The sequence below is a fragment of the Macrotis lagotis genome, chromosome X, assembly GCF_037893015.1.
Source record: "Macrotis lagotis isolate mMagLag1 chromosome X, bilby.v1.9.chrom.fasta, whole genome shotgun sequence".
NCBI lineage: Eukaryota > Metazoa > Chordata > Mammalia > Peramelemorphia > Peramelidae > Macrotis > Macrotis lagotis.
The window spans coordinates 566,589,656-566,617,521 of NC_133666.1; the positions used below are offsets into that span (position 1 = coordinate 566,589,656).

A 27,866-nucleotide genomic window follows, 5' to 3' on the forward strand; every position below is an offset into this window, starting at 1 on the left:
AATATTTGTAAAGTATATAACACAATGTCTGACTTTGTCCCTCCTTCCCTCTCTTCTTTCCTTCCTTTGTTCCTTCCTTTCCATGTACATATAAGTGGCCAGTTCAGATCATAAAATGATAGTTACACACATTTACATTGCATTTTAAGGTTTACAAAATGTTTTCCTCAAAACAATATGCAGAAATAAGTGATATAAGCATTAACTTCTATTTATTAATGAGGAAATTAAATTTCAGGGAAGCTTAATGGTTCAACTTCACCATAGTCATATTGACAAGTTTTAAGAATCTATCTTTTGAAAAATAAATATGAATGGAAAAGTATGCATTAAGTTATAATTGCATGCCACAAACTGTACCATCAACTCAGCTTCTGTCCTCTAGGATCTGACATTCTAAGGAGGAAGAAAAAAATTAGGGGGAATGTCAAGAGAGGCTTGGTTTGATTTGGAAAGCCACAGGGGTGGTAAGAGGAGCTGGAGAACAGTCAAGTGACACATCTTTTCCAAGAATGGTAGTGTTGATTTGTTTTTCCCAAAGGTAGGAATTTGGGGAAATGTGAGTAGAGAGGTTATAAGAAGAAAGATACTAGAGCTACAACATAACACAAAGATGGCCAAAGAGCACCATGGTGGCATGGCCTTAGGCTAAATATAGAGGACTCTAAGGCCCCACCCAGAACTCCAGGTTCCCAGGGTAAGAGCTGGAATGCCCAACCCACATTGGAGAAAGTCCAACTTCATCGCATCACCACAAGAAATTAAGTTTAAGGCTAGAGTCTAACATCTATGAATCTGTGCTTCAGTCTAACTTGCCACTCCCATTTATTTCCCAACTTTAAAGTAAAGAGCCTCTGAAATTAGAGGCCCTGGGTTCATATTACACCTATGATATTTACTATTTTGTGGTCTTGCCCTAGTCATTATACTTCTGAAGACTTCAGTTTCCTTATCTTTGAAATGATAGGATTAGATGGTAGTCTCTGCATATGGCTTCCAGTTCAAGTTCTATTGATCCTTTTTTCTTGCATATCTCTTGGCCTGCAATTGGGAAATATATTTCTCTCTGTGATAAAGTTCTGAAATATTAAAGGGACAAAAGTTCCTAGTTGATGAGAACTTAATGTGCCCCTTTCTAAAGTCTTTGTATGCTACAATTCTATCCTGAATTTGCACAGCACATTACATATAACTATTCAATCAATGTTGCTGATTTGGGGCTGGAGACAGTAACTTTATGTAAATGCCATTATTTTGTAAATGTAAATTTTAGCTGGATATAAAATTGATTTATAGGTGAGACCACAGCAGAACAGTTTGGGGACAATATGACTATGAGCCAAGATGTATGAGGAGATATCAGGGAAGAGAATGGAAGCATAAAGTAGTCAAGAAAGGATAGTGTGAGCCAAGAGTAGAAAGGAGATAATAACACTCCAAAGATCAAGTGAATAGAAGACAAGCTTGTGCAATTGAACCAAGCCTAGAAATTTATGGGAGAGCTAAGCTCAGAAAGTTCTAGAATAACAGAGTACTGCAGGGATAGAACCCTTATCTGAACACTACATCTAGAGTTTAGCCAGAATAGACCTTCTTTTCTACAAAGATAAGAGGTCCTAAAGTGGCAGTAGATTTAGGATTTCTGGGGGAAAAAAGTCAGAATTAGGTATAGGTATGAATGAAGACAGATTGTTGAATGATCAAGTTTAACACTCCACTGTCAAAAGAAAAAGCTATAACAAATGAACAACAACCAAAAATAACACAGTGGGATATAAAAAAGTATACTAGTCAGAGAAGCTAGGTTCAAGTTGATATTCTAGGCATATGGAAACTGTCAAAATTCCCTCTGAAAAACTCTTTTTTTTGGGGGGGGTGTTAGGTTTTGCAAGGCAAATGGGGTTAAGTGGCTTGCCAAAGGCCACACAGGTAATTAGTAAGTATCTGAGGCCGGATTTGAACTCAGGTACTCCTGACTCCAAGGCCAGTGCTCTATCCACTGTGCCACCTAGCCACCCCAAAACTCTTGAATTTAACTGGAAAATATTTAACAAGATAAATAAAAAATATAATACAATGTAGATAATGTTAATTCATGGTTTTCTAAGTCAATACATTATCCACAAGGATCTTTTTTTCTTTTTGAGTTTGACACCACTGGTCTATATCATAAAATCCTAATATTATGGCAAAGTAATTCATACCTGAGTCTGAGATAAACGGATAATTATCTATGTAAGAGAGATTGTTCTCCCTCCTCGATTTCTTCTCTGGAGTCTCTGACTTTCAAGATTCAATTAAAATTTAACCTTCTATAGGAGATTTTTTGGTTGGTGCTGTTTTTTGCCATCATCTCTCCCTCCACATATTCAAACTTTCCATCTTACCTTGGATATGTTTTGTTTTGTATTTACAGATATCATAGGAATGTCATGTTACATTAGCTCATATAAGCTTTGTTTTTTCTGAATTATATCTGTATATACACATATATGGGTGCTTGTAAATGGATAGAGGGCTGGATGGATGGAAGAATGAAGTCGATGACGGCTAGCTACTTAATCATTCTTCCATTTATGACAGATATATGTTGATTCCAATTGTAAGCTCTTTAAGGATAGGAACTGCCTCATTGTTTCCTTTGTCCCTCCAGCACATGGTAGGTATTTGATAAATGCTTACTGATTAATTAATTGACTGATCGGTTGATGCTAGAATGGAGTGGATATCCAGTCTGTACTACCAAGGTATCAGTTTTTTAGTAAGACTCTAATACCCATTTTCCCTGGGAATCAGCTGAAGAAGCAGCAGCAGCCTCTGACAGCAGGGTTCTTTTTGAAAGAAATCATGCTAACTTCATCACAGTCTTAAATCATCACCTGTGCCTCTTGAAGATGTCAGTTGAGCGATTAAGGTTAACACTCCACTGGCAAAAGCAAAAGATATAACAAATGAGCAACAACCAAAAAATATCCAGTGTGGCATAAAAAAGAACACTAGATTTGGAGTTAGAGAAGTTGAGTTCAAATTTCATTTCTGCTTTTTATGTGAAATCAGATGTTTCTTTACTTCTCTGGACCTCATTTTCCCCACCTATAAAAGGAGGTGGGTTGAATTAGATAATCTTTAAGATTCCTTCCAATGCTAACCCTTGATGTTAAAAAGTGATGATAAAAAAATAATAAAGGTGATGATGTTTGTCCTTCGTTCTCAAAGAAGACCATGACATTAGGGAGGTGATGCCATGACAAACACAAGAATTGGATTTGAGTGGGGAGGGGGGTATTGTGCTAAGTCATCAGCCTCACTTTTTCCTCTGGAGCCTTCTGCACCCAATGGCCCATTTTGAATCAAGATGACTGAAGATGGTCCTGGATGTGAGGCAATAAGGGTTAAATGACTTACCTAAGGTCACACAGTTAGTCAAGTGTCTGGGACCAGCTTCAAACTCATAGCCTCCTGACTCCAAGTCCAGTGCTCTATCCACTATTCCATCTAACTACCCTGTTAAAATGTAAGATTGTTGCTGATTATTAAAGATTTAAAGATCAAGGGGCACTAGGTGGTACAGTTGATAAAGCACCAGCCCTGGAGTCAGGAGGACCTGAATCTGATCTCAGACACATAATAATTACCTAGCTGTGTGACCTTGGGCTAGTCACTTAACCCCATTGCCTTGCCAAAAAAATAAAAGATTTAGAGACTGAAGACAGATTTAAGGCCACTGAAAAAGACAAAGGAATTCTCAAGCTCTCCGGGAATTTTAAACTGCTCAGAATTTTATTCTGTAAAATATTGTTACAAAGCACATAGGCAAAAATTAGCAAGAAAAGCAGTAAACACCCTGAGGACAAGCCAGGTGAAGTCAGAGAGAGAGAGAGAGAAAGAGAGAGAGAGAGAGAGAGAGAGAGAGAGAGAGAGAGAGAGAGCAGGCAGCCATGAGGCTTGTCTTAACCATACTACATGGCATGAGGCTCACAGTGCTCCACATGGATTAAGGAAGAGCATGACAAAGCCTCATTCATCTGGATGGGAGCCCCAAAGAAACAAAGACCTAGAAGGCATGGGGATTCCCATTAAATACCCTTCTATGGCAGGTTGAACAGAGGGTGGCACTTGGGGAGTGGTCTTACACCTTGGGCCAGGTATCTTCCAGTGGCAAACTATGTATTGATCCCACCTGACCCAAGATGCTCAACCCCGACACCAGCATCTATGGTCAAGGTTAGATGAAGGGGAAAATGGAGGATAAAATACAAACAGCATCAAGGGAAGACAGGATATAATCAACAGGGGTTGAGTATACATCTCAGAAGCAAACAGCTCTCCACAATTCACAAGATTTTAATAGCATTAAAGCTACACTCATAATTCTCTATATCTTTTCTCTGCATAAAGATTATATAGAATATCAGGAAGATCTAAGTTGGAATCCCACCAGAGGATTTCAATTTACTTTCTGAGTAGTGTTTAACCTCTGTAAGTCTCACTTACCTCATCTATAAAAAGGGTATAATAGTGATCTGTATCTTCAAAGGCTAAATAAGACAATGTAAAAGCACTTTGGAAATCTTAAGATATCATTTAAATGTAAACTATTGTGATTGTTATCTATGATCCTATGTGGGGTTATAATTAACACCATTTACTCAATAGATTAAAATGATTTATTTTGAGAGATTTGGGAAAGAGGGAATCAAGGTCAAGTGATGTGCTAGAGTCACACAACTAGTAAATATCTGAAGCTGAATTTGAACCTCAGTTCCTCCTTCCACTAAGACTGGTGCTCTATCCACTGTACCACCTAGCTGCTCTATGCACAATGTGTATTGAAAAAATTTCCTTGGCATCTCTTTGATGACTGGGATTATAGCCGATTTTGAGGACACTCTCTAAACAAAAACTTTTTTTTAATAAGTGAAAACAGTACCATTTGTCAAGAAGTCCCAGAATTTCATACAAAAGCTCTCTAAATTCACCTAACCAACAGAAGGGTCTTCTAACTTCCTACATTTAAAAAATGAATATTTTTCTGAAATGTTTTTATTTGATTTAAAAATCCATAACAAAACCAAAATAAGTTAAATAACTCCAAAGAATGTGTTCTAGGTTTTAAAAGGGTTGAGAAAGGAGGCAGTAAGATTTTTTTTTTCACTAGAATTCCTCTTCCTTGTTTTCGCAGTATCCCTTCCCTGAAAAAAAGGCGACATTCACTTGGCACAAGAGAAAAACTGTTGAATTAATAGTCTGAGGATATGGATTCAGATCCTGGCATTACTACTCAACTATTTATTTGTACAAATCACTTAAATCTCTAGGATTCAATTCCTCAACTGTAAAAATAAAAAGTTGAACTAGGTAATCTCTAAGGTTCCAGTTATAAATTTATTACATTCAACTTGAAAAATGCCTCTTTCTATCCCACCTCACATGTATTTATTTCTTGACTGATAAAGAATGGAAGAGAGTAAGCATCTATGTGGTTACTATAAGCACTGTACCAAGCATATTAATCTCATTCCAAACTTAGTGGTACCCTTGGGAGCCCAGGAAGGTGATAGGAAAGTAAAATGAGCTTAAGAGACTAGCCCAGGGCCACGCAGCTAGCATCTGGGGCTGGATTATGAACTTGCATCTTCCTGCCTTGAGATCCAGCAATTTATCCATTGTGCCACTTAGCTGCCTCTGATGAAGAAGTTTTAATCCAGGAGCATAAAAGTCATCTAAATTGGATTTTGGAGGATGATCTTCAAGTGATTGACCAAGGGAATCAGAGATGTGCCAGACATCAGAGCCCTTTAATTTACCTCTGGTCAGGTGGGTAAAGAAGCAACGTGAATTAGAGCTTCATCTCTAGCCTTACTCATCATAAAGTCAAAGGACAATTCAATATTTTTTTTCTTTTTAAAATTTTTATTGGCATTTTTAAAATTTACATCTCTTTTATTTTTAAATCCATCCTTCTGCCCTCCCCGTCAAAAAGATTATCCCATGTAGCAAAGAATAAAAAAAAAGAAAGCAAAAACAAAAGGAGTAGGGAGTGGTTTAGCAAATCTGATCAATACATCAACCTGTTCTGTTATCATAGTATAAGGAAGAAGATACATTTTCTCTATCCTTCTTGCAGTTACAGTGTTGAGTTTATTTTGTAGTTGTTATTGTTATTTCTATTTGTGCCTTCCTGTAAACATATATATTATTTTCCTGGGCCTGTTTATTTCATTCAATAGCAGTTTATGCAAGCCTTTCCACGTTTTTTTGAATTCTTCCTATTTCTTATTTTTGACAATGCTATAATAAACCATTTCATTCATATTGAGACATTACCTGATCAACAGGCATTTGATTTATTCCTAAGCTTTCTGTCAGTTGAAGTAGGAGTGGGGGGTGAGAAAGAGAATGGCAAAAGTTTCTAATTGCTTTCTGTTTCATAGACTGATCGTAGATCCACTTCACTGTGGCTGGGTCATTTCTTGTACATCCCGTTCCTGAACTCATCATTGAAATTTGACACATTTCACTCTAATCCTTGAAAAGTGGTATTTTTCAGGATCAATTAACGAGATAGAGGAGATAAATTACTGATTTTGAAAAGATTTTAGTATTCTGGGGCCAATTGTGTTTAGGAAAGATTGATGTATTTTCTGGACTTTCAGTAGAGGCAGTAAAATATGCATAAGAGCTACCGAAAAAGAAGTGAAGGTCAGGTTAGTAACCCCTCAAGCCAACAATGTCGCTGGAAGGATGTACTTTCTGGAAGAAGAAAGTCTCCAGGAACCATCTTACAGAGTTGGGAACCAGAACTCTGTGTTAATCTTGATTTCTATTAGAGGATTCTAAGAATCCTCTTTGACCTAAAGAACAAGGTGCAATATATAGTCACAGAATAAATATCATGGGAAGAAGAAGAAGAAGGGTGAAATATGATAATATGACAAAATGAACTAATATTCCAGGGCCAAAAAGTTTTAAAAGTAAACAGATCATTCCTATCTCAAAATTATGCCTTTCACAAAATTTTAAAGTTTTTTTTCACAAACCACTGAAAGATTGAAATAGAAATGCTTCAGAATCAATTTAATCTTCCACCCCCCCACCCCCATACATTTTGAGAGGTGAGACGAGCTGATTTCTCTCTTTTGTGAGGGGAAACAGTCCACAGGTTTCCAAAGCAGAGAGTGAGAAATTGATTTCAGCTCAGACCCAAAAACATTTTCAATATTACAAAGGCTTTGGGTGTCTCTTTAACTGGACTGGGGAGGTTTCACTTTCCCCTTTCTCATTGCAAGTAACATTAAACAGCAGGTGACTCAGAGCCAGAAGTTCCATCAAAAGAGGAGTGAGCACATCCACATTTCAGGTTAGCTTAGCTTAGAAATGGGAATTTCTGCAGTGCTGCTAGACTCCCTGTAAGCAGCTGAGAGCCCCAGTCTCTCGCTTGTGTTTGTTTGTTTGTTTTTTCAAAGTTCTCTTGATTAAGGCTGCCAGAAAAGGATTTCTTCAAAGAAAATATTCTGAATTGATGACTACTGGGTAGGAAGATCATGTGCATGTGTGTGGGTGCTCTCATTAAGGAGACGGTCTGTCATTTGACAGCTTTATTGAGGCTTTGTGGTCTGTCGTCCCTTGGAAAGGGCTGGGAGGGTGGAGAGAGTGGAGGGAACTGCAGTTCTGAAGCCTGAGCAGCTGCCAAGTGAGCTCTTTATGAAATAAAGTACAGACAAGATTTTCTGCAGGACTGGGAACTTGGACCTGTTACCTTTTTCAGCTACCCAGGAAACCAAACAGTGCTACAGAGGACAAGGTAAGGGAAGAAGCCCATCTCTTCCTCTCTGGTATGCAGGGACAGAAGAGCTTTAAGCAAAATTGTGGATCCTAATATTTGCTATTTTATTACATAGGTATCTCATTCCTTTTTTAGAAAAAAAGGGGAAGAATTGCTAAAATAACTTATGTTTCTGTCTGATTTTTTTTCCATCCTTATGCTTTTCCCTACCACTTTATGTTTCTCTTCTATGGTTACATTGAACTGTTTAAATTTTCAGTTTGTTGTATTTAGTTTCCTGTTTCAATATCATAGTCAAAATAAAAGACCTCTCTCCTTTTCTTTTTCCTCTCCCATTCAGTTTTGCTCAAGGAGAAGGGAGGTAAAAGGCAGGGAAAGAGAGGTTTTAATCTGTTGTCATATTCTACAACAGAAGGGTAATAGGGTTTTGGAATGCCCCCTCTGTAAGACATACCTTAGAAGGAGGACAAGGAGCCCAAATAAGAAATTAAAGTTACGTGTAAGGGATTGCAATTTTTTTATGAAGTGGTAAAAAGGTGAATGAGTGTCTCATGAAATTATCTATTTGTACTCACTTTGTTACAGGGAGGATAGTGACACTGAATGAAAGTGAAGACCCTGGAAGATAAGATGTGCTGAGCAACAAGGGCTTGAGAGAAGCTTCGAGTTGTTAAAGATGGAAAATAAGACAGGAGGTGAACTGAACCAAACACAGCTTCAGGCTCGAGCATTGGTATCCCTAGAATACCAAGTGGTCACTATCCTCTTAGTTCTCATCATTTGTGGACTAGGCATCATAGGTAACATCATGGTGGTCCTGGTGGTGATGAGAACCAAACATATGAGGACCCCAACTAACTGTTATCTGGTGAGCCTAGCAGTGGCTGACCTTATGGTGTTGGTGGCTGCAGGTCTCCCCAACATCACTGACAGTCTCTATGGTTCCTGGGTCTATGGATATGTAGGGTGTCTCTGTATTACCTATCTCCAATACTTGGGCATTAATGCTTCTTCTTGTTCTATCACAGCTTTTACAATTGAGAGGTACATAGCCATCTGCCACCCCATCAAGGCCCAGTTCCTCTGTACCTTTTCAAGAGCTAAAAAGATCATTATCTTTGTGTGGGCTTTTACCTCCATTTATTGTATGCTTTGGTTTTTCTTGCTTGACCTCAATATGGTCACTTACAAAGATGCCACTGTAGTTTCCTGTGGCTACAAAGTCTCTAGGAATTACTATTCACCCATTTATCTGATGGACTTTGGCATATTCTATGTTGTACCAATGATTCTGGCCACTGTCCTCTATGGACTCATAGCTAGGATACTATTCTTAAATCCCATTCCTTCAGATCCTAAAGACTCTCAGACATGGAGGAATGATCCAACTTATCTAAAGAAGAATTTAAATGCTAAGACAGCCAGCAGATGTTTCAATAGCACCATTTCTTCCCGGAAGCAGGTAAGAAATCCAATTAACTGAGCAAGCAATAGAGGGTGGAATACAAGAGTGAGTGGGGACCTTTTTTTAAGAGTTCAGCTGATAAAAAATATAACATATCTAGTTTCCCATGTTTTCTAATGTCAAATTATTTCCCATGTTCTGCTAAAGTTAAAATCATGAAGTCTAATTCTGAAGCAACTGAAAAACCTAAAAACTAATATGACCAAGTTTTGAGTATATATGTTGATATTATAAATTGGGCTACCAAAAATCTTCTTTTAAAGTTTGTATTTCTCTCTGGAAAATGTTGTATTATATCTGGCTCACAGACATACATAAAGAAGGCACTCTCACCTGAGGAAGTTAAAAGTATGGTTTTACTACATGTAAAGAGATTGATAAGACCATAAGGATGAGTACAAGTATAAGGATATTTTTAAAGCATCTCTTGTCATTCTACAGTGACTTACAAGGTAGACTCACAACCTCTCTTGGAGTCCTAGAATTACTGCTCTAAACTACAGTGAACAGAAGTAGAGAAAATAAGCAGATAGATTTCCTTCCTCTTCCCAGAAGGATAGAAATTTTCAACAGTATTTAAGAAACTGAGCAGCAAGCCCAGTCTAAGCAAACAGTTATTGAGTTTTAAAGACTACCTTTCCTTTCTGCAAAGCTGATTCTTACAAATTACTCCATATCAAATTCAACAAAAGCACATGTGGTCATAACTACATGGCAAAACTACAGGATAGCTCTGTGTAACCATAACTATACAATTAACAAATGTTCCTCAAGAAAGAGAGATGAATCACCACCAGATTATATATAAGGTACATAGATGTTTATATTTTACTATTTTCCTTGTTTCTGCATAATTATTCTTTTTTTTACTTGCAAAGGCATGTACAAAACATTGAATCTCTTTAGTTCATTGCAAAAAAAGATGATACTTAGTAAACACCAATAGTTGTTTTTGAAAAAACAAACACATTGGAGTGCTACTACTTTTACATAAATGCTGAAAGTCATCTTGTAATTTGGATAGTGAATTCTTACTATGTGCAGTCGAAAAACTATGCACTTTTTTGCATGTATTTTTTTTCTTTTTAAGGCTGAAAATTAAGGTAGATACAAGTAAATATAATCAGATATATAAATATCCTTATCCTTTCCAGTTATTTCAAATCTGTGAAACAGACCTTGGAAACAGTAGGTAGCTGATAAATATTTGTTGAATGGAATGGATTGAATATAAGGAGACAGTATGAACAGTAAAAGAAGCAATAGCTATACTTAGAAGTTCTGGGTTCATATCTTGGCTGTAATACTAAGTGACCTTACACAAGTCATCAAAAACCTCACTGGCTCCTCAGTTTTCCCCATGGTTTAGATTGCTGAGTTTCCTTCCAGCTTTAGAGCTATGATCTTATGAATATAGCAGAATGGAAAAAAATTCTAATTTTTTTTTCATCAGTGCTTTCCAATGCAAAGTTTCAGTATTGATCAGTGCATTTGGCAGAGTGAAAGCCCTAACTTGATTTTGGGAACTGTAGAGAACAGACTGGTTGACTACTGCCAAATCTATAATTAGTTGACCAAATAAAATAGCAAAATGAGAACAGCATTAGGAAGAGGAAATGACTTGCTGAGTATCAGGAAGACCTGAGTTCAAATTCTGTGCCTGATACTGTGTGATCTGAATAGATTACTGAATGTCTTTGTGTCTCAGACATCCCTCTAAGAATAACCCACTATTATATGAAGTAAACAAACATGTATTAAGCAACTACAATGTGTCAATCACTCAGTTTGCATTGGTGAAGGGATTTTCCCCAGTTCAGATGAAATCAAATATATCGATATAGGTATATGTATAGATATATAGATATTTTATGTTTATACATATTTTATTTATATGTATACATATATTTATATATACTTACATACATATATATATATATATATATCTATATATCACAGATAAAAGTCATGATGTAGACTATTATCTGAAGAAAAGAATACCAATTAGGAAGTTCATTATTCTAATTAAAACTGTTTTCAATTCTAAGCACATTAGGCTGAATACCCTCAGTACTTAGCACAGTATCTGACACTAATAAATGCTTAATAAATATTTGATGTTTGATTAAATGAAAGTTCCTATCAATTACCTCAATATTAATACCTAATAATGAATGAAGTATACTATCTCCATGAATGTGTTACATTTTTTTATACTCAGAGCAGATATAAAATATCCACCCAACACTTGTATGCAAGGTAGAGAATTTTTTTTTGTTTAGACATTTTCAGTCAGGTATTACTCTTCATCATTTCATTTTAAGCTATTTTAGCAAAGATAGTGGAAATATTTGCCATTTCTTTCTCCACAAAAATTCATCTCAGATAAAATATATTCATTAATTTAATTCTTAAAAAAATTCTTTTAGTCTTTAACAGTATGCATAGCACTAAATCTTCTGATTATTCCAGACTCAGATTTCTAATGCTCCAAGGACCTTCATTTAAATCTTTTCCTCTTCTTTTCCCTTTACCAGGCAAGTGCAATTTACATTCTAATAAATATCTTGTCTGAGTCAGCTCTTTATTTATATAATAAAGCTAATTTCACACATCTTAAAAGAAAATCACTAAAAGGAAGTAGAGTTATTTTTAAAAACTTTCTGGAAAATGTGAGGGGTAAATTGGAGTTTTTATGAATTTCTATCTACTGGAGCAAATGCAAAGAGTGAGGTTGTTGATATAAAATATGGATGTTAGAGTAAAGAAAAGGAATGTGGACTTGGATTCTGGTTTTGATATTTGCATACTACATGACTTTGGTCATATTTACTATCTGTCTGGATCTCATTTTCCATACCTATAAAAAAGAGGTTAATACACTATCTCTTTCATAGAATTCCTATGAAGAAAATGTTTTGTACAATTCATTGTGCTGTTTAAGTACAAGATGCCATAATGTTCACTTATATTGGATTCCTTTCTGATGCCTCAATCCTCAAAAGCTATAATATCAGAGCCCATCTCAAGTAGGCACTGCTAATATAGAAAGACTTTAAGGTCTGTTGTGTATCTCATCTACAAATCTATCTAGGTTAGTTCAATGAGATTTAATCACATAATCACAGAGTAATAATCTTGAGGGGTTCAGCAATCCTCAAAACCATATGCCAAGTCATGGAAAGGTTGTAATCTATGTTAAAATAGGAAGTGTCCCTACTGGGGAAGTCAATAGCCCATGAAACAATGAAACATTATTATTGTACACAGTGGAGAAAAGTGAAGGCAAGATTCTTTTCCCAAAAGGAATAGATTCAATCACATTTAAAGGTCATACCTAAACATCTAATTAACTAAAGCAAATGTAAAAAAAAATTGTAGAACTGGTTCTTCAACATCTCAGGGAAACCAGTCAATTGATTTTCCCCCCTTTTCTATTCATTGTCTGGAGCTTATGTAGACCTCAGCTCAAATCAGGATTATTTCTAAATTGTTTCCTCGCTGGTGATTTTTTTTTAACTGTGTGTGCTAAGGATCAAAACAGCCACAATTCAAACACGATTGGTTTTATTCAAGCAAAATATCCCTATGGTGGACTGAATTCAAACTGATCCAACAAGATATTTCCACATTCATTATGAGTACAGTCACAACAAAATACACCTTGATAAAATATATTGCTTTACAGGCAAATTGTGGCGCAGTGGAAAGAATCTGAATTTAAGTCCTTTAAGATTAAGACATGGTTTCAAATCCTTCTTCTGCTATGATATATGTGACTTTATATAGGTCACACAATGATCAATGGCCCATAAATTTTCCTTCCAACTCAAAAATCTAAAGTCTAACAGGAATGTTTACTTTAAAATTAATCTACCTTCAACTAAGTATAAAGAAAAGCACTTTTGCACAGCCAAAAAAAATTTTGCACAGTAGACTTGTGCTTCTGTTATCTGCCAATAACCATTAAAATACTCCTTTGCTTTTCTCAGAATGAATGATGTAATAACAATGCAACATTTTCCAAAAGATAAAACTTCAAGAGTGTGGCAACTTGTTAATAATTAGCTTTGCTGACTACTAGATGTTTTCAATCAGTACCAAAATCCATATATCCATCAATATTTTCAAGACATTTCTTCAAAGGAGCAATTTTAGCAGGAAAATATAATAAAATGCAATCTTATTTTTGTTCATTCCAACAATGCTGCAAACTTTAGGCAAAAAATTATAGTTAATAAAATTTCTCTCTGACTCTCTCTGTCTCTGTCTGACTCTGTCTCATTCTCTCATTCTCTCTGTGTCTCCTCTCTCTCTCTCTCTCTCTCTCTCTCTCTCTCTCTCTCTCTCTCTCTCTCTCTCTCTCTCTCTCTCTCTCTCTCATTCCAGGAAGTTTTCTCACCCCTTTGGCTTATTTACTTTCCAGCACCTTTACTATGTTCCTTCCACACTATCAATTGCATATTAATTAATTACTGATAACATGTTAACTGATTATAATCCTAGGTGTGATTCTCTCCTAGGAGTATTTTTATTTAAAAAGAAAACTCTTGAAAATGGAAAAGCAAAACTATAATAGCACCCTGGTAGATAGCACTTCAGAAATTGAGTGAGAAGAAGCATGACATACTTCCTCAACAGCATAGCACATTTATAGTTGTCAAGTCTGTCTGATCCTATAACTGACCTGATGGGTAAACAAATGACCATTTTCAAGGCTAAATAAACTCATTAATAAATATTCACTCCTATCCATGATGAATCTTATAGAAAATAATTGGTTTTATTCATGGAATATATAGAAAATAATATAGGCAATGAAGATAAGAATAGAAAATAATTTAGAAAATAATACTTACCTTCTAATCTCTCAATAAAAAAGTATTTATTAAATGTTTATGATTTAACATTGAAGGTACAAAGAGAGTCAAAAACAATTCCTGCCTTTAAAGAGCTTACATTCTTGTGGAGAAAAATACATGCAAAAATCTTTTTACATGAACTATAAAGTATGGTCTCTTAAAAGTCAATGAAATGTTAACTTACTGAAAAGTGAAGGGAAAGTAGTAGAATATAACAGTATAGAGAAAGGGTATGGCAGGAAAAGCCTCCAGCTGAAGATGGGATTTGAACTTCAGCTTGAAGGAAATCAGAAAAGCCAGGAGGGAGAAAGAATAATAACTCAGGCATGGAGAGAGTACCAACTACATATAAAGTCTAATGTGTGGCAGATAGCAAAAAAAGTCAGCCTCACTGCAACAAAGGATGTGGAAGGAAATAAAATACAAAAGGATTGAAAAAGAAAAAGCACATTAAACATTTGGCCTTGGAAGCAATAGAGAGTCATTGAAACTTACTGAGTAGGGGAATGACATGATCAGAACTGTGCTTATGAAGATCACTTTAACAGATGAATGGAGGATGGATTGGAATGGACAAAGACTTGAGGAAAGGAGACCAACTGGAAGGCCATTATAATAGTCTAGACATGAGGAGATGAAGGAATGAATATCTAGAGAGAAGAAGATTTATGATAGAGATATAAAATTAGATATGATAAGACAGAAACAAACTGGATGGTTGATGTGAGTGTGAAATGTAGTCTAGAATGACATTGAAGTTGTGAGTGTGAATGACTAAGAAGACAGTTATACCCTCAATAGTAACAGGGAAATTCAGAAGACAGGGTGTTTTAGAGAAAAAGATAATGAGTTGCGATTTGGACATGTTGAAATTGAGTATCTTCAGACTAACTGTGAATCATCTACATAGAAATGAAATTAATCCTATAGGAATCCGATGAGATTATCAATGAAAGAGTAAAAAAGAAGTGGGTCAAGGATTGCCATGTTTAGTAGGCATAACTTGGATAAAATGATGGATCGTAAGGATACCAAGAAGGATCAATCAGATGAGAGGGAAGAAAATGAAGAAAAACAGGGTTATAAAATTATATAGAGAGTATTTAGGTGATGGTGATGAATAGTGTCAAAGTGTTCAGGAGGATTTTAAGAAAATGTGAATAGACAAAAGGCTATTAGGCAATTAATAGATTACTGATGATTTTGGAGAGCACAATTTCTGTCAGATGATGAAGTCAAAAGCCAAATTCAGAGGGTTTTAAGAAATAAGTAAAAGAGAAATGGAGGCATCAATTATAGATGGTCTTCTCAAGATAGTTTTCCAAGATGAGGGGGAAGGTTAAAGAAGAGAGGGAACAAATATGGTAGGATCAAGTAAGAGGTTTTAAGGATGAATAGTACACAAATGTATTTGAAGGCAGTAGGAGAGGAATCAGTAGATATAAGATAGATTTAAGATCAGAGGAAAAGTGAAGAATATAGAGAAGATAATCTCTTGTAGAAGATGGTAAGAAATATATTCAAGAATGCATCTAAGTAGCTTTGCCTTAGAAAGGAAAATGGTTCCCTCTTTAAGAGAGACATAAAAGATATAATGAGGAAAGTGATAAAGGTTGGGGGTAAGAAGATGGAGTTCTTGTGACCACAATTCTTTTAATTAAGTATGAGGCAAGGTTATCAGCCAAAAGGATTGGGGAATGGGAGAATCCTGACAGACTTGAGTAAGGTTGAAAAGGCTTTCAACAGCCTGGTAAAAGGAAGGTAAATCAATCAGGGAGATATAAAAGCATTGCTTTACTTTAAGAAGGCCCAGTTGAGTTTATATAATATAACTGTCTGGTAGTATGTCCTTAATAAATTATTGTTAAAACAAACCAAGTTTTCATTTCATTTACAATGAAATAAAGGGAATAATAGTCTATGTAAATAGCTATAATAAATACAAAGACTTTGATATGTTAAGTAAGAATAATTTGAATTGATAGGAAGGAGAGTTGATTTTTGGCCATTACTGTGTTGTTCATGAAAACTTTGTAAGGGGGAGCTAGGTGGTGCAGTGGATAGAGCGCTGATCCTGGAGTCAGGAAGACCTGAGTTCAGATGTGACCTCAGACAATAATTGCCTAGCTGTGTGACCTTGGGTGAGTCACTCTTAACTTCATTGACCTAAATAAATAAAATTAATAAAGAAAAACTTTGTAAAAGAGGTGACTTTGGACCTGTTGACCTGTAAACCATAATAGTGATAAACACTAAGACTGAAAAAAATCCTGAAGTTATATTCACAGAATCCCAGAGAAATTGAAAGACTAAATCTGTTATAAAAGACAAAATGAAAAATTCGAGCAAAATATAACATATAGGCATAAATTCTATGTGCTTTATCAACCTCCCATTACAGAATATAAATTCTTGAGAAAGACATATTTTGTTTTTATCTCTGCTTCCCTAACACTTAATATGTCTGGGACATAGTGGACTATTGATAAATGTTTATTGAATTGAATATAGGTGTCTGATGCCCCAACCCCATAATAAAAAATGCTAAAAGTAATAATATAGAGTTTAAGGAAATGGTGAGAGAATAGCTAGTTTCCCTTGATAAATCTGGCATCTGATCCAGATGAATTGCATCCTCTAAATTGTAAGAACTGGCCTGGCAGATATGATTGCTAAGCCACTGTCAATGATATTTGAACAGTTATGAAGACATATGTCAGGAATAGAAGTTACATGTTGTTCTTATTTTGAAATAGATAAATGAATGAATGAATTAATGAATGAATAAGAGTAACATCTACAAACAATATACCAACATGATGACTTCCATTCCTGGCAAAATTCTAGAATGAATTATCAAAAATGTGGCAAGTGAACATCTAGAAAAGGAAGCATCAATCACAATGAACCAACATGATCCAACCAAAATTATTCCAGTCTAGGTTATTCCAGTCTAATATCATGTTTAATGAGTTATTGAATTAGTTGAGCAGGAGAAAACTAGAGATATAACTAAATGAAGTTTAAGTGATTAACAAGTGATTAAGAAGTTTAAGTGATTAGCAAGCATTTTGTGTTGTTCTTGTGGAAAATACAAGAGAATATATGCTAAACAACAGTGCAATTTCACAAATTCAGCATTAATTGAAAGATCAGATATTAAGTAGTTATTAATGGTGCCTCATCAACTTGAAAGTGGGACTCTGGAGTAGAGTGCTCTAGCAATCTATATGATGTTGGGTTTTTTACTGCAATATGTGCTTTTAATGTTACTAGTATTTTAAATGCCTGCCTTAGATAAAGGTATTTCATTGAATTGTTTCAATCATGTCTGATTTTTCATAAACCCATTTGGAATTTTCTTGACAAAGGTAATGAAAAGGTATGTTAGTTCCTTCTCCAATTTATTTTACAGATAAGAAAACTGAGGCAAACAGGCGTAAGTGAATTGCCCAGGGTCACACAGCTAGCAAATGTCTAGGACCAGTTCATGAATTCCAAGTGCTTTATCCATTGTGCCACCTAACTTCCCATAATAAAGGCAATGGTAGAATGCTTATTGCATTTGCATGCAACCCAAAACTAGGAGAGACAGCTAGGTGAAAATGAGGATTCAAAAATAACATGACAAGCTAGAAAATAGGAATAAATTGAAAAAGATGCAAGTTAGTATGTACAAATGTAAAATCTTTCATTTGGATTTAAGAAATCAATCTCACAAATATAAGATGTGAAAACCATTAGGCAATTGTAATAAAAGATATCTAGGGATTTTAATGGATAGTAAAATCAATTAATATGAATTGGCAGTGAGAAATAGACCAAAAAAAAAAAAAAACTAAAGCAATCTTAGGCTTCATTAAGAGAAACATACCTTTGAGGAGCAAGGCAATAAAAGCCCCTTTATATGCTGTTCTGTTGAGACTACTTCTGGACTATTATGCTCAGATCCAGGTAACACAGACATATAATAAAAAGTTAAAGAACATATAGAGGAGGGTAACCAGAGAATTATCTTCACTCTATACCCTATAAAGATCATAGATTTAGAGCTTGAAGGAACCTTAGAATCTAAAGAGACCTCCTTCCTCATTTTATATATGGACAAACTGAGACCCAGGGTGGTTATGATTCACCCATGATCACACAGCAGAGCCAGGCTTTGAACGCAGGTCCTCTGAATCCAAACCCAACATCCTTGCCAATCATTATACCACACTTCCTCATAAACAAAATAGGCCCTGCCCTCTGAACTTCCAGGCCTGGGAATGAATAAGGAAATGAGAGGAGTGGAGTTAGGTGGATGGGACTAGATAACTGTTTTCAAATATTTAAAGACTGTCTTATGGAAGCTATATGTTTCATTTTTCTATAACAAAATGGAATAAGAGCAATGGGTGGAAGTTGCAATGAAGCACATTTAGTCTTGATAAAGGGGAAAACTTTGGGGAGTCTAGGTGGTGCAGTGGACAGAGCACCGGCCCTGGAGTCAGGAGTACCTGGGTTCAAATTCACCTTCAGATACTTAATAATTACCTAGCTGTGTGAACTTGGGCAAGCCACTAAACCCCATTTCCTTACAAAAAAACTAAAAAAAAGGGGGGGACTTCTTTATAGTTCTGTAGTTTTCTCTAAAAGTAGAATGGATTGCCTGGGTTGGCAAACAAAGCTAGATGGTTACCTGTCAGAGAGAGAGAGAGAGAGAGAGAGAGGAGAGAGAGAGATAAGAGCTAGAGACAGAGACAGAGACAGAGACAGAGATAGAGATAGAAATATATATGGTGAAAGAGTTTCAGGTATGTGCTGAACCAAATGGCCTCTGATGACTCTCGGCTCTGAGATCCAGGGTTTCAGTATTTGGTGATATTATAATGATCCTCTATGGTCTAGAGCACATTTTGTGTATGACAACTCTCTTGATTCTTATATATCCCTGTGAGATAGAGAATAGAAATAGCTTTATTTCTATTTTGCAAGTCAAAAAACTGAAGCCTAATAGACTTGCTTGCATAGAATCTGAATGTAGCCTATGATCTTATTTCTCAGTCTATGCCTATGTGTCCTTTTCCTTTGAAAAAGTTCCCATTTTTTAGAGATATGAACTCTGTTAGTAGTCTATATTCCCCGATTAGATATATTTCATTCAGCTCTTACATGTTTGTCCGTTAATACAATTTAAATCACCATGTAATTGGAAAATTTTATATTTCACCTCCTCTATGAAGCACACAATGAAAGAGATGCAGTTTGTCCAATTTATTATGGCTTTTACGATAGTACTTGGGTTGGTATATTGGAACACTATGGGGTCTGAATTTCCTTGCCTCTGTTAAGCTTGTTTTTCTTTTCATGGTTTCTAGGTTAAACAAATACTCAAGCACACAGATATGACCAAGTTTAAAGGAAGGCAGTTTTATCACCAAGTACCTAGCTTCCCATTTGTTCTGCCTTATTTTCCTCATTAATATGGTACCCTTCCACAACAGCCACCAAACAAAGTATCACACTGTGCACAGTGAACACTTTCTGATTTACACACTAGACATGGAAAGGTTTGTACATATATTTCATCAGTCTTCTGGATGTAATTAAGAGCTTTTTCCCTTCTGTTAAAAAATAAACAATCTTTATTCATCTAATTTTAGATCCTTAGCCAAAAACCATAATTTCAACCCTAGAAAAATGCTTCCCCCCCCGAATGGGTGGACATTTAGTAATAATAGTACCAATAGAGATCTTATTTTTTTAACATGTCTACTGCTACAAATTCACCAATTTGACCAAAGTAAAGTTCTTAAAATAATTGTAATTCAATTAATGAATATTTATTAAGTGACTACTAAGCACAAGGTCAAGTATTAAGTACTAGGAATAGAAAAGTAAAGTTTTTTTATACAGTTACTGCTTACATTTTACTAAGATGGCACAATATGTGAGCAAGAAGTATATTCTAGGCATAGGGTATAGCTTTCATGAATAAACAAAAGTCATGATAGATTGCTGAGCTTGTGAAATGCCCATTAGGCTAGAACCTATGGGAAGAAATATAAAATAATGCTGTCTTTTGTTATTAAGGGTTCTGTCTAGTTTCTTACATGTAGCATATAGAGTCTCTTGTGGTCCTTTGGGATTGCCATCTCCCCTGCATTGAATTGTTGTTGTTGGTGGTGGTGGTGGTGTTGGTGGTGGTGGTGGTGGTGGTGGTGGTGGTGGTGGTGGTGGTGGTGGTGGTGGTATTTGTCTTTCATTTTCATAGAAGACCATGACATCAGGGATGTGATGCTATAACATGCAAGTGAATTTGATTTAAATGAGGGGATACTGTGCAGTGTCACTAGCCTCACTCTCTCCTCCAGAGATATCTGAGTCCAGTGGGATTTAGTGTTCCACTTCGCATCTATCACCCAAACTGGACCAAGCCTCTAAACTGGGGTAGTTAGAACTGAGACAGAGCAGGCAAGGGACAGTACAGGCAGGACACAAGCAGGATGAGGAAAATAATGCCTGCAGACAGAAGCTCCCCTCCTAAGAAGGAGGGCTTAATGCTGCTAAGTCTGAGACCTCTTTATATATATGAAAGGAATTGGCCCTCATAGTTAGCATACAACTGTTCTTGAGTTCTGTGACAAAAGTCATCATCCCAAGCAGAGCACAAAACCAGAGTTCCGGGTCAAGAACTGAAGTGCAATGCCTGTCAGTGATAAGGGATAGGGATTGTGAACATTTAATGGACGGCCCTGGGAAATAACAGGAGTTAAATCCCTTAGTGAACAGTGGTGCTAACTTAGAAAAAAACACTTTGCCAAGGTGGGGGTAGGGGAGATCATTCCAGAAGGCAAAAGATTATTGTTTTGCCACACTCAAGTTGCAGTCTACTCTCTGGGCCTTAGTCCTAGAAAACAGGGTATCTCCAAAATATTTTGACACATCCAATGAAGAGCCCTGAGAAGAAAAAGAAAAAAAAATACTAATGCTCATCATTAGGAGTTTAAATCTGCAAAGACCCAGAAGGACAAATAGGTCAAACTCCTTACTTTACAAAGGAAGAAATTAAAGTTCAGAGATATGAGGTGATCTACTCACAGTCACATAAGAAGTTTGAGGGGGCAGCTAGGTAGCACAGTGGCTAGAGCACTGGCCCTGGAGTCAGGAGTATCTGAATTCAAATCTTACTTCAAACAATAATTGCCTAACAGTGTGACCTTAAGTAAGTCATTTAACCCCATTGCCCTAATAAATAAATTTTTAAAAAAAGAAGAAGTTTAAGGCAGAACTGAGACTAAAACCCAGACTGCCCAATTCCCAATTCAGTGATCTTTTCATTAAACACCATGCTTCTTGGCAATCAAAGTCCTCCATAATCTCACCCAACAGCACCTTTTTCAGTCTTTTCTCCTATTGTTGCTTTTTATGAATCTATTAATCACCTGAAATGCCTTCCTCACCAGTTCCTCCCAAAATGGATTTCTTTGGCTTCTATACCATGCTCATATTCCTAGAAGAGAAATAATAGAACTGACATATTTGTTCCAAAAGATAAATATGCTTGACCAAGGATTAAGGAGGAAGAATAAATAGGGTTTTCCTTGTCCCCATGGAGTAAAACCTAGACCACTAGGAAGATATTATATGGAGGCAAATTTTGACTCATTATTAAGGAAAAAGTTAACTGATAATTGCTAGGACTTTGTAAAAAGTGGATTTGGTACCTCATGAGCTAGCAGGTTCTTTTCAAGTAAAGACTGAATTGAAAGTTGGTAATCCCAGCCATTATCCAAAATATGAATCTTATATGATTTCCTCCAAGGATAAGGATTTAAGTTTTTATACTTCATGACATTCATCTGTCCTATTGCTGGAATACAAAAGTCCAAACAAACAGTTATTAATTTGGGGTTCATAGGTCATTTGTGGATAGACTCTGTTCTATCAACTTGGGAAAAATTACATACTTTCATTAAGTAACTAAAATTTAGCATTCCCTTTAATTATGAAGGTAGATATCAAAACATTACTCTAAAAAACAGATCTGTCCATATCTATGCTTATCTAGGCCTCAACAGACTCTCAAAGTGTTCCATGATCCTCCCAAAAAGATTATTTCCTTAAAACTGAAAAATCCTTTGATCAAAGTTGTAACTATGGTGTTCCAATCAAGGCTTTTTCACCTGTAGTGCTAACAGCCAAGTGGTAGGAATCCCTAAGCACCTTCCATTCCTCTGCATGGACCTTGCCATGGAAGACACACACAGATGCACACACACATACATACACACACAAACAGATACATACAACACACACACACACACACACACACACAGACACTCTTGCATAACTACTTTCTTGATGGGGCAGCTAGGTGGCGCATTGGATAGAGCACTGAATTAAGCTCTGGATTCAGGAGCACCTGAGTTCAAATTTGACCTCAGACACTTAATAATTACCTAGCTGTGTGGCCCTGAGCAAGCCATTTAACCCCATTGCCTTGCAAAAACCTAAATAGATAGATAAGATAGATAGATAGATAGATGATAGATAGATAGATAGATAGATAGATAGATAGATAGATAGATAGATAGATAGATTAAATAGATCTGTTACCCCTCCTGGAGTTTACATTCAACCTCTGCCTGGGAGTTGGGGACAGCTGCTGGGACACAGACCAGATTTTCTGGAGGAACAACTCTACCTCCTTCACAATTGTACTTGATAAGTTCAGACTTTTGGTAATTTACTTCTCACTATAAAATAAATTTGTCCCACGTACTGGAATAGGTTGATACCTATGGCTCTTCCTATGTTGAATAAGAACCTAAAAATTTAGAAATTTTAACTTAGATGAGTCAGTTCATATGAACCAACTTGTGGAATTGCCCTCTCTAATATTATTCATAAATCTCATCTTTTTATATGATGGGGGAGGTTAATGCTCAACCAGCAGTTTCTGGGTTGTCTTCACATCGTTGTCTCTACTCTCTAATCATCATCTTTAGGAGACTCTACCCTTTGATCTACTGACTCTAATAGATGAGATATTGGCTTTTCTTGCCAAGATCCAGGGCTCCATCCTGCTTGGCTGTCCCCTCCTCATCTTGCCTCTCTCTGATTATGTCCATCCTTTGCTAGCATTCCATTATGTGTTGTTTTCCTCTCATTAAAATGTAAACTCCTTCAGGGCATAAAATGTCTCTTGTTCATGCTTGAATCTTCAGTTAGGCAAAGTGCCCGACAGATAAAAATGTTATTTAATAAATTCTTGTTAACTGACTTACAGTGTTGTCTTAGGAAGTAATATGCCAGTTAAGCAAAAATTAGATTGCTTTTCAAGATGATTCTTTGTAATGGGAAGACCCAACCTCTGGTACAAGACCATGTTTTCATCTTCGAGTCCCTTCTTAGATTGCACCACTCAGGACCAGAGGAGCATTGGTGTTGATGTATTGCCACAGGAAAGTGGTTTATGCAACTGGCAAGAAGTACAGTAGAAAATCCTGACTCCAAAATCATTTTAGAATATGTAATAATTCTTTTAAAAATCAATCTAGTCAATTCCATGGGCAATCATTCCTCTTTTGCTTTTTTTATAAATGCTTCTAGTAAAAAGTATCACTTAGTTGTCTGTCTCCCAATTATCTATTTTCTAGCAGATTCATTCCCCCAATGTCTTAATCACTGCCTCATTATCTCTCTAGTTTTAACAGATTAAAAACAATGCAAAAGAAAACACTCCTTGAAATAGTTATCTGAGCTCTGACTAAGACAGTCCATCTTACTCATGATTCTTGGCTTTCTCTACAGAAGAAATAAATGATACCTTAAGATATAAGTGCATAGAATGTAATAAATTGAATTACCAGGGTCTGGAAAACTAAACATATTTCTATTTATGCTGAAATATATTACTGTTTCCTTCCCAAGAACTCAAAGAGTTATAAAAGTGAGAGTTATTATTTCCCCACATAAGTTTTCTATAGTACTACCTTGCTCCAAAACCTTTTTTTCCTTTTAAGACTATATAGTTGTTTATTACAAATGGTACCTCTTTCCCAAATGAAGTAATGCAAAATAAGGTATTCTTCTAAAATCTAGAAAAGTATAAATCTGATATTTTTATTATAGTTGCCAAGTAGATATATTCTAGGTGTTTTCTATCTCTCATTATTTTTCAAATATATAATAGAACAGTAAGATTGTATAGTCTGAGTAATTTTATTCTACCTTCTCAAAGGAGAGGAAACAGAATAGAGATCAGATGTAATTTCAGCTCACTGGATTTATTTTCCTAATTTGTAAAATTTGGGAAATAGATGGTTTTACTGAATAGGCTTAGGTGGCTCAGTGAAAAGAACACCGAGGGGCGGCTAGGTGGCATAGTGGATAAAGCACCGGTCTTGGAGTCAGGAGTACCTGGGTTCAAATCCGGTCTCAGACACTTAATAATTACCTAGCTGTGTGGCCTTGGGCAAGCCACTTAACCCCATTTGCCATGCAAAAAAAAAAAAAAAAAAAAAAAAAAAACACCGACCTTGGAATCAGGAAAACTCATCTTCAATGAATTCAAATCTGGCCTCAGTCATAAAGTAACTCTGTGATCCTGGGGAAGTCACTTAACCCAGTTTGCCTCAGTTCCTCATCTGTAAAAATTGAACAGGAGAAGGAAATGGCAAAATACTCCAGTATCTTTGCCAAGAAATCCCTGAAAGTAAGTTGGATACTACTAAAATGACTAAACAACAACAAAAGAAATGAATGGAAAAATCATGGATTCATTATGCAGCATTAATCCTAATGCAGAAATTTCTGGCCTGTGACTGATTGAGTTAATTTTTCTAATGATTTTAATTGTCATTTGGCAAAGAGAGAGGACATATATGAAAGGTATGCTGATTTTGCAACAGAATGTTTGTATACAAGGTTACTTCAACCCTACTTGTCCAAGGTCACACAGCTAGGTAATTATTAAGTTTTTGAGAATTGATTTGAACTCAGGGCCTCCTGACTCCTGGGCCATTCTATCCACTGTGCCACCTAGCTATCCCCTTTTAATTTTTAAAAAGAGATGCTAAGGAAATACATTGCAACTGGGATTCTATTATTTAGGAAAGATTGATGTCAATTCTACAGTTCTGGTCTTGCAATATTGACAGGTAAGGTCTCAGCCTATGGAATCTTTACATATTTAATAGCCACCAGGAGTTACTTGAATGACATGATCCCAATTATTGAGATTAAGGAAGCAAAGTTATTTAATGGTACCTAAGAAAATGAAACACACTTTTAGAAAACCATTTATTGAGTGTTGTATTATAGAGACAATTTGAAATGGAAGCAGTTATCAAGAAACTTACTAAAAAAAAGCTTCTAGAAGTAATTGGAATTACAAACTGAAATTCTCCTAAGAAACCATTGCTGTTTATAGTTGTAATGCTAAGGGAAAACATAATTCTTGAAAACATTCATATACAATTCTCAGCTTTCCTGAGATTGCTTTGAGATTCTCAGAATACCAGTTCCCTAATAGTCTGTAATTTTGCTGTATTTGACCTAGCTCAGGGTCTTCATGTCAGTAATGTCTAGTTTATATCAGATGGACATGAAATTTATGCATAACCTTGAGTAGTATTTCAGCTCTCTGACAGTTATAATAAGATTTTCTGGGGTTTTTGAGACACAAAATCAAAATGGTTTAGCTTCAACAGCTTGGAAAGAACACTGGACTTAAGAGTAAGAAGAAATTATTTTAAATCTCTCTTATACTGGTAGATGTTGTAGGAGAGGCATACAAATGTTGAGCACAAATTCCTCATTGTTAAATGGAGACAATCAAAAACTTAATAAACAGCATTAATTAAATGACTTTTCTGTGGATGCTCTATTATAGGCACTGGAGATACAAGTATGAAGGAAAAACAATCTCTATTCATAATGAGCTTTTATTTTAATAACTAAGACAAGTATAAACAGTTTAAATATAAAATCAAGAATAACAGTACATGAATTATTATTGTTATTTATTTATTATTATTACAACCATCCAATTTCATATGGCTATTGTATTTTGGGTAAGCCATATAGTATAATATAAATGTAGATTATTATTAATCAGTTCAAATGTTAGAGGAGTAAAAAAGATAAGCAGATTTGGGCTTCTCACAACCCAACTTCACTATTTTCTAGTTGTGTGACCTCAAATAAGTCATTTCATATCTATGGGACTCAGTTATTTCTGAAAAAGGGAATTGGCCTGGATAAGATCTAAGGATTCTTCTAGTTCTAGATTCTTTGAAATAAGCATATCCTTGTTAAGAACTTTTCAACAATGATATTTTGCAGTTATTAAACTTTCAAATTATACTAAGATTTTGGGGAGAACCAGTAGATGTTGACAATTGAAATCTCAGAACACTGCAATTAGCAAGAACCTTAGGGACCACTTAGTACAAATATTTTTATTACAGATAAATAAATGGAATCCAAAAGAAGTAAAGTGATTTAGCCACCCCAGGTTATTCACCTTTTCAATGTCTTACAGCCAGGGTAACCTGGAGGAAAGGGTAAAGCTACTTTCCAAAAAAGAATTTCAAAAGTATCCATATAATAATAGCTATCCAGAAAACTTCCATCCCCAAAGATAGAAGAGACTAAGAATTTCTTGAATTTCAGGTTGAGAGTTTATTAGAGAAAATTGCCTAGAGTCACAAGCACAAAAAACCAAGGAACAAAGAAAGGATGCTGGCAGGAAATTTTGTTTAATCACATTGTAAGTGATGTTCTAGTAATACTAGGAAGAGGCCATAGAAAATTACTTCAGAACAAATATAGCAATGCAGAGTGAGCTGTAGCATTATTCCATAGGGTTTAGGAAAGAATTCTGAATGTCTTTTATTTTTCTAAACTGAAATGTTATTATAATTTGAATCCTAATTCTGGCAACTGGGTTTTTTTTTTCCTTTTTCTCTTCTCAGTATGTTTTCAAATATTCACCCCCTGTGAGCAAAACACACCCAAGCAACAGGAAGGGATTAGGCTATCATCATATGCAATTTATAGGTTTCTGTAGTTAACATTCAAGTTTACAAATCACTGTGGTTGCTGTTGTCTTTGGAAGGTTTAAACTTAATTTTTTAGTCCAATCACAGGGTCTACCTGGCACACCAGTATATTTTTCCTTCATGAGGTACGCAGATTCATGTTATTCTTGATATTTTACAAGTGAGGAAAGTTAGTATCATAAAAAGAAGTAAGACACCCAGTCACACAGCTAATGCAAGACACCACCAGGCCTTCTAGTTCACCATGATGCCTCTCCAGAAATTTATGGATAACCCCATTTCCCTTCAAAAAAGAAGGGAAAGAGAGAAAAATCATGTATAAAGGGCCTGCCAGAAAGCAAAGTGCTTTACAAATATTATCTCATTGATCCTGACAAAAAAAACTTTTAATAGTTGAGGAAACTTATGCAGGATGGAGGTTAAGTAACTTGCCCAAAGTCACACAACTAACAAGTATCTCAGACTGGATTTGAACCCAGACTTAAGGCTCAGAGCTCGATCCATTTTGTAATTTAGCTGCCTTTGGGGATGATAGTATTTTACAAATCTTAACATTTTTAGCCATTGCATTATCCCTGTCTTTTTCTCTCCTTTGTGCAACACCCTCATTAAGACCATCACTATCAGAAGAGAGAATCATAGAATCTGTAAGAACCTCATAGGTCATTTAATCTAACTCTCACCTAAATAATATTTCATCT

At 35.7% G+C, this 27,866-nt stretch overlaps 1 protein-coding gene across 1 annotated transcript in view; it reads left to right on the forward strand.

Moving 5' to 3' along the window:
- The first annotated feature begins 8,462 nt into the window (after nucleotides 1-8,462).
- TRHR (thyrotropin releasing hormone receptor) overlaps nucleotides 8,463-27,866 on the forward strand; it is a 37,379-nt gene continuing 17,975 nt past the window's right edge. Inside the window, exon 1 of the mRNA XM_074207723.1 lies at nucleotides 8,463-9,248. Within this exon, the coding sequence (XP_074063824.1) occupies nucleotides 8,463-9,248 (786 nt within the window). The remainder of the gene's footprint in view (nucleotides 9,249-27,866) is intronic.